General features: G+C 44.8%; 1 protein-coding gene across 1 annotated transcript in view; it reads left to right on the top strand.

The window, feature by feature from the left end:
• LOC311598378 (uncharacterized protein) overlaps positions 1 to 12,533 on the top strand; it is a 50,049-nt gene that overhangs the window by 7,037 nt on the left and 30,479 nt on the right. Inside the window, exons 9-10 of the mRNA XM_084783436.1 lie at positions 278 to 381; positions 1,553 to 1,648. Coding sequence (XP_084639562.1) covers positions 278 to 381; positions 1,553 to 1,648 — 200 coding nt within the window. The remainder of the gene's footprint in view (positions 1 to 277; positions 382 to 1,552; positions 1,649 to 12,533) is intronic.

Below are 12,533 nucleotides of genomic sequence, written 5' to 3' on the forward strand. Positions count from 1 at the left end.
TGTCCAGGCTTAGAAAATTTACCTTCGGCACATGTCCAAAGTTTCTATAGACTGTAGCATGATGTCCCTATTTTAGGAGATCTTTATTCTAAGAGAGATGCTTGCAAGTCCAGGAAGTTCATGTGGTACCATGCCCCCCCTAACCCAAAAGATATTTACCATTGCACAATTTGAAAAGTTGTCCGAGGACCCCACACTGGGCCATTAGTACCAATCACTCTGTGTGTATGGTGGGACTTGTCATGATGTAGATCTGAATTTATTTCGCTTGCTATAGATTCGATGAGACAAGACATATTATGGATAAAGGCTTCCCGCGGCTGATAACAGATGACTTTCCAGGAATTGAGCCACAGGTTGATGCTGTATTGCAGGCATTTGGTAAGAAACCCCTCATGTTGTTGACAGTGGGGGCATTTAGGGTATTTTATGGTATCACAGTTAAAAGCGTGCTGGGCTGTTAGAACTCTTAGACTGCTATGGAAATGTTACAATAAAGATTTGCCCACAGAGTTTTAGATAATACTCACTAAAACTTACCAGAATGCACATAAAATTGGTTGATTTTCTGTGGTGTCAAGACTTGGTAAGGCTGTTAAAACGTCAAAAACAATGTGAGAAATTGAAAGGCTTTTGAATCATTTGCCTCATGTCTTTTTCACTCAAATCCTGAAAATGTTTGCTTCGTAATTGCTGCAAAGTGGGTCTAAAAATTCTGTTTTTCTTCAGCAACTTTCAAGATTCTGTTTCCTAGCACTGAGACATCCTCACAGGGAAGCCATTGTCTTTCGACCACTGTGCCAGCCGACCGTGACCCAGGCTGGCTGGTGGCTGATCCCATCCTCCACCAGCTCTTCCCCCCTAGCCTGACTGCTGTACCTGGGCTCCTGGTCCGGTCTGAAATTACTCACATTGTTCACTAGACAGTAGCTAAGAGCATCCTTGCCCATGCTCAAAAGACACATTTGATTGCTGGTAACGAGTCTGTGGGAAAACAGAACATCCGCAGCTCCCTGGGGGTGGGGGTGGGGGCACATCTAGGGGAGCTCCTGGGCTTTGGCTATGATGCGCACGACACTGCTGACATTGTTGATTAAACAACTGTCTCATAATATACACAAAAAGAAATGAACCTTGGATGAGTCTCCACGTTGGTCTCATCCTCGGGTCCATGGCCTCCCAGACCATGATATAAGAGCTACTTGGGGGAAGGGGTTGGAAAGAAAGGAGAAAGCCCTTAAATGTTAAAATCCCTGGGCTTCTTTCTGCTTAGAAGTAGTGTATAGCACACAGGCTTCAGAGCCAGAGAAATGAAATGGAATTCTCACTTTGCTATTACTAACTTTCAGTTTGTCCTCACTCAGTTTTGCAGACTTTTTTTGGTGAGGGACAGTCAATGGGCTAAAATCACGCAAACCACTGAGCTCAGGATCCGGCACACATCACCTACTACACGCCCTCCTGCATCTGCTCACGTCCTTTCTTAGTTCTTCCTGTCGTAAGCTTGACTCGTGTAAGAAAGTACCATCATTTTTCTCACCTCTGTTCGCAGGGTTTTTTTATTTCTTCCATGGATCAACACAGTATGAGTTTGACCCCAATGCCAGGACGGTGACACACACGCTGAAGAGCAACAGCTGGCTACTGTGCTGACCGCTGTGGATGAGAAGACATTCGAACACTGTGAAATGAGGCTCTTGATTTCTCACCTAATTTATTATGTGCCAGATGATTAACTACCCATGCCTGTTCCGTGGCTCAAGAGGATGAGCCCGGCAGACCTCTCTCTGAGGAAGCCACAGAGCGTCACCTCAGCTCCTGTAGTTGCTCCTCAACCATGTTGCACTGAAGTGAAAGATTCTCACCTCAGTGGGTGAGAGGAAACATGGCCCTGGGTGTTCTATTGTTTAATAAAGAGCTCTATTTTTGAACCATTCTTTGCTTCCTAGAGTAAATCCTGCTCACAACATCCATCACACTGTGTACTGAGCATCTATCTGAAAGATGAGCTGATGTGCTTCGTGACTTTACATGGAGGGAAACCATATTAATTTGGGGGCTTAGCCATCTAGTCCTCATCTCTTCATTGGTATTCCTGCCTGTCACAGAGACTGGGTTGGTCATAACGACTTCATTCTTTCATCAAAGCATGCTTGTTAGTCTTTTGTATCTGTAAGTTCCTGGGCCAGATGGCTTTCCATGCATATTCTAGCTGCACAGTAGCTGATATGTGTCTTATTCCATTCCTAGTACATTATTACTGATTCGCATGAATGCCTGTTGCTGTCATAGATGCAAGGCACAGAACGGAGTCAAGAATATATTAACCCAACTTCACTGACTTCAGTGGGGTGATGGAGCATAAGCCAAGCAAGCAGATACAAATTATTATATAACTACAAATAAATGATAGGTATTATTAAAGAACTGACAGAGTGGAGAAAGAATCAGATTGAGAAGCATCTACTCTTTAGTTGTTAAGAAAGTTTTTTCTACAAGCACAGTGAAAACAATGCATCTAACCACGTAAAGGTACTAATAAACTGTTTAATAAAGAAAGATAGAGCTCAAAATGGGTAAAATGGAGATTTGTTGGCATCAGCTTAGTCCACTGAATACACAGTTACATCAATTCACTGGAGAAAAAAAAAGAAGATAATGGCTCAGGATGGACCTCATCACATGAGGTGAGCAGAGGCCAGGACTGGTTCTGATGAGCCCTTGAATTCCAGCAGCCCACATCACAGGTGCATCAGAACATCCCACTGGGGTCTCTCTCCAAGAATTTGAATGTATGTAAAACCTCATCGCTTTGCCTTGCTCTTCCCTATGGAGGGCAAAGAGGTATTGGCAAATGTTATACTATCTTGTAAAGCTCCTTGTGGGTGTTACAAACATTACTTGTGCACATTTTATTGACCAAAAAGTTCCACCTCTTCACCTAACAATACAGGTGGGAAAGCAGCAAAGCATTGTCTGCCTGTGGCTTTTGGGGTGCAGAAACCTCTTTACAAATGGCTCAAAAATACTTTTTAAAACATGCTCAATATTCTTAGCTATCAGCTCCCAGAAACTGTAATTTAAATTGCATGGCGGTTCCATCTCACCTGAATCAGAATGGCTACCAGCAAGAACACAGATGAGACTGATGCTGACCAGAAAGTGGGGAAAGAAAGGAAACAAAGTACAAACTTGTACAGCGCCCGTGGAGATCTGGACAAGGGTTCCTCAGACAAGCAAATGAAAGCAGAATTGCTATGTGACCCAGTTATACCAGTCCTGGGATCTGCCCAGAGCTGTATGACAGAGCCCACCTGGGTGACCATCAACAGAAGAATGAGGAAAGAAAATGGATGTGCATAAGAGAATTCCGTGCAGCCTTTGAGAAATGTGACATTTTGGGGAAATGGATGCAACTGGAAATAATCATGTTAAATAAGCCAGATTTCAAAAAAAAAGCAGCATATACTCTCTTATATGGGGACTACCGTGTGTGTGTGTGTGTGTGTGTGTGTGTGTGTGTGTGTGTGTGTTATGTGTCTGTGTGTGCTGTGTTTATGTGTCTGTGTAGTGTGCATGCACGTGGGTGTCTGTATGAGTCTGTGTGAGTTATATATCTCTATGTAGGTTATATGTCTGTGTATGTGTGCTGTGTGTATGTGTCTCTGTATGTATTGTGTCTGTGTGGTGTAACTGTTTATGATGTATGTGTATGTGCCTCTGTGTGTGTTTGTGTGTGTGTGCATGAGTCTGCGTGTGCCCGAGTGCGCATACTGTCTCTTTGTGTAATGTATGCATGTGTATGTTTGTGTATATATATGTGTGTGGTATGTGTGTATGTGTGTGTGTCTATATGGTATGTGTATGTGGTATATGTGTGTATGTGTGTTGTATGTGCTTCTGTATGTGTGCCTTTCTGAGAGGCTATAGAGATGTCTGTGTATGTGTGTGTGGTTTGTATGTGTGGTATGTGTGTATGAGTGTGTGGCATGTGTATGCATGTGTGTGTGGCATGTGTATGTGCCCACATGGTGCATGTATGGTGTATGTCTGTGGTGTGTATATATGTGCAGTGTATATGTGTGATTTGTGAATGTGTGTGTGCACTATGTATATATCTGTATGGTAAGCTTGGGAGTGTGTATGTGTTATTTGTGCACGTAGGTGTGTTGTTTGTGCATGTGTGTATGTTATATGTGTGTCTGTGTGTGGTATGTGTGATATGTGTATATGTGAGTATGTGTGGTATGTGTGTATATATATGTCTGTGTGGTATATTTGTGTGTAGTTGTGTCTATATATATATGTATGTGTGGTACGTGTGATGTGTGTGTACATATGTGTGTATGTGTGTAGTATGTATATGTATGGTGTATAGTCTGTGTGTGTATGGTATATGTATGTGTGTGTGCGTGTGTGTGTGTGTGCATGTGTGTGTATGTGTGTGTGTGTGTGCTTGTGTGTGTATATGTGTGCGTGTGTGTGTGTGTGTGTGTGTGTGTGTGTGTGTGTGTGTGTGTAGGACACAAAGCTAGACAGGGGGCCATGAAAGGGAGGAAGGACGATATTTGAAGAGAGGTGGGAAACTGGGTGGGTGACAGAACACATGTACTAGAAAAGTGGAATTCCATGCAGGAAGAAGGCGAGTCAGCCGACGATGAGATGAGAGGCGTGACACAGAAAAGCAGTGAGGGTGGGGGTGTGACACATTATGTATTGGGGGTTTGTTTTCTCTATTTTTCTTTAAAAAATAATATTTCTGGGTGTGCTTGTAAATACCTGATATGAAAACTGAGGGGGCAGAGACAGAAAGACCACAAGTTCAAGGCCAGTCGAGGCTGTACAGAACAAGACCCTGTATCCAAGCAAAACAAAACCCGTGTCCTTCCACAGGTCTGAGGACATGTGTCTGTAAACCCGACTGCTCTGAGCTGAGGGACAGACTTAGGAGGACATCGCTGATTTGCTAGTGCCAAGGCCACAGATGACCCAGGTGGCAGCCTGGGTGGTACACGGGGCAGGACTCCCCTGAGCATCCCTAGCATGGTTTCGATACACGAACTTCGTAGTGAGAATCCACTGGATCACCCGCCAACAAGGAGAGCTTTGGGGGAAGGCAGGCAGAGGTCTGTGCTTTCTTCCATTGTCCTTGTGGGTCTGCCCTGGAGGCAGGGGGATACTTAATCTCACCCATTGGCGCTGCCATAGACAGTGAGCTAAAGAGCTGATGCTGAGGCAGCAATGACAGTGCTGCCCCCTAGGAACTGAGTGGTGAGGAGATAGAAACTTGGGGCAAAGCTAACCCCTAGGAACCGTGGGCAAAGCAATCTAGAAGGCGTTTTCCAATTCCTAGCTAGGTAAAGGTTTTAACGAATGCCTTTGCTTGGCTTGCTATGACTACGGAGGATTAAAAGGAGCTTACATTTACTGGCTCTTTTGAAAATGTGATTCACTTGGCCTTCATGGTGACTGTGGCAAATGCCCTTTTATGGCAGAACTCCAACCACGGAAACAATATTCAGCTGTAGAACTCAAAGGCCTTACCATGCTGGAGGCCAGGTAAACAGAGTGTGAGCCAACCTAAGTGGGCTTAGCGCTGTAGCCATTGTTCTCCGGCCATTGTCTTTGCTCTGTTAGGATGCGGGCCTTTGGTGATGCTCTGGTTCTCTGGGATTCTTCAGTTGTCTCCACTGGGATGCTTTTGACCTTACAGCTCTCCGTGCATCAAAAACTGGAGAACCCCTTAGCACTATGGCAGGCTTGGGTCATGCTGCTGACTCAGAATTCACCGCCTGAGGCGCTAGGGAAGCACGGTGTCTGTGTTTGTTCTTGTGTGTTTGGTGATATGATAGTCTGTGTGCTGTGGTTAATTTACCAGCATGGCCAATACCGTGTATTATTAGGCCTATAATTATTACTACAGCAGTATTTTCTAACCCACTAGCAATCAATCAAGACACAGACATCTGCTATATTTTAAAATAACCTTAGTTAACCCAGGGAAAGCACATATTAATCCCCTAAACTACTTCCCATAGTGGGCCAGGTATGGGATACCTGTCCCAATCCCATGCCATCTGCTTCTAATAACTTCTATCAAGCTACCTACCTCCCATCCATAATCCCAAATACTTGCTAATTATCATCATCTGGGCCAAGTCTCCATCCACGCTGGCCATGTGCTTCTCCTCCATCTAACCCATGGCACAGCGTTCTTCTTCCTCTCCCTCCTCCAGTCTCCCCTCTTCCGAAGATTCTCTCTGTCCCCCAACGCCCAGAAACCTTAGCCAAGCCTATGCCATTTGCCCCGCCCAGGTGTGATGGCCTTTTATTGGTTAAACAGGTTAGTTTCTTAGACAAGGTATAAGGTGGGGCACAGAGACAGCAAGCAGTGATTAGCATCAAAGTATACCCGATCACCCTCCAGCGTAGGTCATCACTATCCAGTCGGGGTCCTTCAAGTATCTGAAGCTCAAGAACTCTCACTCTTGTTTGAGTCACCTGTCCCTTTGGCAGACTTCATCCTTCTTCCCAGACTTAGCAACGTCATCGCATCCTTCTTCTGTCTTCACCTTGAGACCTCGGTCTCCTTTATGTTGCTCATAGAGCATATTCTATGGATTACCACAGCCATGCACTCCACCTATGTCCTGGGTGGCGGGGATGGGGTGGGCAGACCAGCATGGCACTTGAGAGGCCAGATGCCACTGGTTAGCAAGACTCTCAACTGCTAAAGGAGGAAGGTGTAGCGTGCACATCTGAGGGTTGTCTTGACGACCTGTAGTTAACCCAGTGTAAGGCAAGCATCTTGGAATAGAAAGCAACGCAGATGGTTGGTAGCACATTTATGCAACCTCCTGACACTTTGGGATGCAGTCAAGGGATCTTGACTGGGACTTTGTAACAGACTGGGATCTGGGTGGGAAAACCAAACTGCTTCTTCTTCCTGCTCACCATACTCTGACACTAGATAGCTCTGGGCTTTCCACTACACTAACCGATTCTGTAGGTTCCCAATGCCAACTGGGTATCCGACATTAAATGTGACACTGCCTATGTGGAGTTAGTGAAGACACCACAGATGAACAGCTCAGTCACACAACAGTGTTCTGCACTTCAGCTCCCGAGTGCCGAGCTGAGCCTCCTGAGCCTCTCACAGAGCATTTACTAGCCAGGACTTCCTCTTACCCCTCTTCACGTGGGATAACTTGCCATAACAGCTCACAAGGCTCAGGGAAATACTAGTTTGCTGAAGAACATCAGAAAGGATGCAAATAGAGACGCACCCTGGATATGTGGGAAGCACAGAGTCCCACACTCTCCCCAGGCATGGTCCTCTGAGCATGTCCAGTGCGCTTTGTTCATTCTCCAGGAATCTCTCCACATCCTCAACTGAGGGATGTTTACAGCGGCTTCCTCACATAGACACAAGCAATTGCTAGTATAATCTCCCCTCCGCAGAAGATGGTGCTGCAAGCTCCTAACCACAGTTGGGTCTCTCTGATGACCAACCCCACCTACATGCCCACAAAAAAGCCACCCCATAAAACAAACAAGATCATATCATGCAGGAAACCCTAAGGGCGTGGCAGCTGTGTGTCAAGAACCACAGACAAAGACCAGCTATTAGGATAAAACATTCACTTACCACCGGTGTCTACTGGGTATTAAAAATGCTGTCTCAGAAAATAGGGCAGAGGCAAGAGCTCTTCCTAGCACGTAGGACATTCCAAATCAAGTTGGGACACTGAAGACTAGTTTTTTCAAATTCAAATGTTTGTCTTAATGGCCATCTGGGACCCAACCATATACCAAGAATGTCATGGCCATGTGATGTCCCAAAACTGATGAGATTTTCCTGCCTCCAGACCCTAAACAGAATTGGATTAGAGTTTGAATTATGTGGAATTTTTTCCTCTGTGATTCCATTTAAAGAGATCACTCCTCACCATAAATATCCATTGCTAAGTAAAAGTTTCCACAAATTCAGTAGATCAAAATGTGGCACATTTGTGTCTGGCTCAGCTTCTGCAGTCGGGCACGGCTCCGGTACATCCTCTGTGTCTGCCGCAGATTCTACACCATGCCTGTTACTAAAAAAGAAGTAATTCTGATAAGGACAGTGGGATTCCAGCAACCAGGAGATCTGGGAGTCCTGAGTGAGGAACTGGGGTAGAGTGCTGACCTTTCTTCCTCTCATTTTTATTCCTGGAAATGTTCAACTCAAATACAAGAACCCCTCCTCGCTCAACTACACCAACTCCATAATCACTGAGATTTCATCTTCATCCTGCTGGCTTGAGGGATCTCTTGCCCAAATGCTTCCCACCTACTCACATTTTCCACTGTAACCATGCTCTTAACTTCATTTGTCCCTCAAACTGCTACTCCTTTCAGTTCCTTGCTGTGCTGGTCTACGCTGTGTGTGCTCAGCCGGAGGTTACTACATGGATGGGTGGATTGCATGTTAGCCTAGGGAGGAAGTGATGTTTAGCATGAAGAGTGATTGGGGTTTCCAGGCCACAGTCTGGAGAGGAGGAATGTTCCAAGCACCTGTGTGAGCCATGCCTGGGAAATGCCAGATGACACGCTGTATCTTGGAAATCCCAAGGAGATGTTCGGTAGAGTATAGAAAAGGGGCGAAATTTTGCATATATTTTGAGAAAAAAATATGAAGCAGTCAGCTGTTCAATTAATAGCTGAGAGTATGAAATTTTATCTAATACACAAAACAGTTGCATTGAAGGTCTCCACTTTTAAGTGCTTAATGGTTTATTTAACATATTCAGTCAATAGTCATTTGATCTCAGCACCAAATATGTTCTGAAGCTAACAAGTTATAAGTTAAAAATAAAAGATCAGGTCTGGTAGAGTAGGCCTGTAATGCCAGCACTCAGGTGAGGCAGGAAGATTGAGAACTCAAGGTCAGCCTGGGGTACAGAGCAAGACTCACACTCAAAACAGGAACAAATGGCGGCTGGGGAAGTGTCTCTGCAGCAAGCTGCTTCCTGCCCAAGAGAGAGGACCTCAGTTCAGAGCACAGGACTCCACAGAAAGCTGGACCCTGTGGTGTGGGTCCAGAAGCCCAGGGTTCCCAGGGCATGATGGGAAGGCCACGGGAGAATCCCTGGTAGCTTGAGGACCAGCCAGCCTGATGTATGCAGCAGGGAACAAGAGACCTTGGCTCCAAGGAGATGCAAGATGGGGCCCAACACCTGAAGTTGTCCTCTGGCCACCAAACACGTCATGACCCCACACACATACATCATACACTCATATACACACAAAAGTTAGAAAAGAAAAAATTAAAATACTTAAAAAATAAAAATAAAACAGCTCACCAGCTATGCAGTGTCCCAAAGCATCTCCGCTATGAGCATCCTGCATCCCCGCCCTAGCTCAATAGGTAAAGGCCACTCTAAGTGTGCCCAGGAAGAAATGTCCTGGCTTCCAAATGCTTAAGTCGGGAACATCTTCTGGCTCTTACTACATAACAGAAACAATAACATCAAATGTCCCCTCCACACTTGCAGGCTGCAGACTCATCACCTGTATTTACGCAGCTGTGGGGTTCTGGTCCGCGTGGTCGCACTCAGATGGCTTCTTCGCTGGCATGTCAGGCACCTAGCTGGAAAGGCTGCAGCTGCCTCAGTCCTTACTGCTTGGTTTCATCATGTCATGGCATGCGTGAGCTTCAACAAAGCCAGCCTTCTCCCAAGAACATGAAGCAGCGCCCCGAAAGCGACCCACAGAAGGCTGCCGGCCTCGTAGGCACTACATCTGTTTTCCTGTTCTTGTAGTCAAAGTAATTACAGATTTTGCCCAAATTTAAGAGAAAGGGCTTAGACCTAATCACTCAAGTGAAGAAAGATAGAATGCCCAGGATTCGAGCCCATTATACGGCATTTTTACTGTGGCTATCTAAGGATTCATGCAAACGTTACCCCCGAGGGGAAGCCAGTCTGTGGGGAGCACCCTCCATCAGCCACAAATACCTAGACGGTCACCAGCAGGTGATTAAGTTGGTGTACCTTTCACAGTAAGATTTATGGACGGTACCAAATGATCACACGCTTACCCAAAGCTCAGCTGTAGCTGTGTGGGCCCGGGGGTGGGAGCAGGTGGGAGTATTTTGTCTTCGTGACATCTCGGCAGTCATTTTCAGACTCAATACTCGGCTCACAGCAATGATGATGGTGTGGGGATTTCTGGTCATGTGGCTCTCCCTAAACAAGGCTCCAAGTTTACACCAGAGATGATGTACGTAGTGGTTCATAATGTGGATTCAGCTAAAAAATATTTCCATTTAAATTCACGCCACCCTCAAGAAACTGTTTCCTCAGGAAATGTACTTCAAGGAGTTGCAATGACCTCATGCAGTTTCTCAGATCATCTCTTTCTGTTTACTTTTCTAAAAATGAAACAACTTAACATTTTTGAGTTTCATTTTTACTCTCTTGTACATGAGAGAATTTAGCTGATTGCTTTTTTAAAGATACTTTTCTGGTGGACAAATGTGCACTCTAAGATGAATCAGTGTTCCGTAAGTGTTGCTCTTCAGTGCGGCAACATAACTCACTCCACTTCATCTATCCCTCCAAAAGTTTATTGTGAAAGTTGTCACTATTTTTTCCAGAGAAGAAAACAAAACCATATGTAGGCTGGGAGATTTAACTCTAAGATGCAAAATAAAAAATAGCGTTTACAATTCTCTCTGCCTCTCACAGAGCTGAGATTACTTCAAAATAGCACTTTTCACTGACAGCCCCAGCAGCCTGTGGCCGTGAAGTTATTTAGCAATTGATGTCGATCATGTGGAGCTTGCATCCACTCATCCTGTCAATCATGTGGGGCTTGCATCCACTCATCCCGTCAATCATGTGGGGCTTGCATCTGCTCACCAGATATTTCTCTGCTTTAAATCTTCTTTTTTCATGCCCAAAAGAGACCCTGAGACCTCGACTTTTGGGGTGATTTGAATGAAAACAGCTCCCATGAGCCTGTAGGGAGTGGCACTACTAGGAGGTGTGGCCTTGTTGGAGTGGGTGTGGCTTTGTTGGAGGAGGTGTGTCACTAGGGGGTGGGCTTTGAGGTGCTCAAGACTCCCCCAGTGTGATGGTCTCTTCCTGCTGCCTGCAGATCAAGATGTACAGCTCTGGGCTCCTCCAGCACCATGTTTGCCTGCACGCTGCCATGCTTCCTGCCAGCTCCAATGAAATACTTTATAAGAGATACTGTGGTCATGGTGTCTCTTCACAGCAATAAAACCCTAACTAAGACATTTAATGCCAAAAAAGAGAGACTATGCAAGCCAGACTTTATATAATTTAATCATGTGAGAATATTTTATGTCAGGAGATAATTGCTAAACTCTTACTAATGCAATTCACAAAGGACTTATGTATACACTTGTGGTTTTAATACCAAGGTGGATGAAGCTTGGTTTCCTTTTTATGACTACCAAATAAATTAAGAAATGTGTCCACTTTGTAGCGTTTGTAAGCAGTGAACCTGGGGCTCAGAAATTCACTGTGAGAGTCACCATGGTCATCACTACTGGCTGTGCTGGGTTTGGGGACAGAGAGGACAGTGGGTTATATCACCAAGGTCACATAGGAGGCTGGAGCTGAAGGGGTGAACTGTGCTTCATTCTTTGGAAAAGCATCATGACCAAAGACAGCTTGGAGGAGGGGAAGAGTTTACTCCCAGATTACAGCCCATCCCATTACTGAGGGGCATCAGGATAAGAACTCAAGGCAGGAACCCTGGAGAAATACTGCCACCTGGCTGTTTCCTGCTTGCTACAACTCCCTTTCCAGGTGATTCTAAGATGTACTATATTGATAGTTAATGCTAACTAAGATAGAATGATGTCAAGTAATCAATAACAGACCAGAAAATGCATATAAATACAGAAATCATATTACACAAACATCATATAATTTGGCCCATTTTGGTATTTTTCTTCTCTTAAGTGCCCAAAGAATCAATCAATCTCTCCCCTGTCTCTCATTTTTGGTGTCCTTGAATCATCTCACCCTTTTCTCTAATGATAGGTAGCATATGCCTTCCTGGACTATTGGGTGGGTGTTTGGTCACTTGCATATCCATTTGCCCTTATTTTTGAGGCATGTATTTCATATGTTCTCATTTAATCATGTAGTTTTGTAGGACCACATTTCTTAATTGTCAAGTGGATGTCCTAAAACATGCATATTGTCACCCTTATACTCTGAGCAAATCCTGCACTAAAATTCCAACTTTATGCTCAATAAACATGCTCAAAATAAGCTTTGGTCTTTCAAGTGCCATGAAACAAAAATTAAAAAATGGTCAGTCCTCACTACTGACACCACACCACAAAGCTCACTAATGAGTCTACATCAGTAATCAGGAAGAATATGGTCCTTAATTTGCTTGGGCCATGGATAAATCTCTGAAAAGTCATTTAATTACTATGAGGGCCTATTCTACATCTTAGTGGGGACTGATGGAGCCTGCCCTGTTAGATTGCTACAAAGACAAAGTACAAT

Source organism: Acomys minous (genome assembly GCF_964271855.1).
Source record: "Acomys minous genome assembly, chromosome: 5".
In the NCBI taxonomy this organism is placed as follows: domain Eukaryota; kingdom Metazoa; phylum Chordata; class Mammalia; order Rodentia; family Muridae; genus Acomys; species Acomys minous.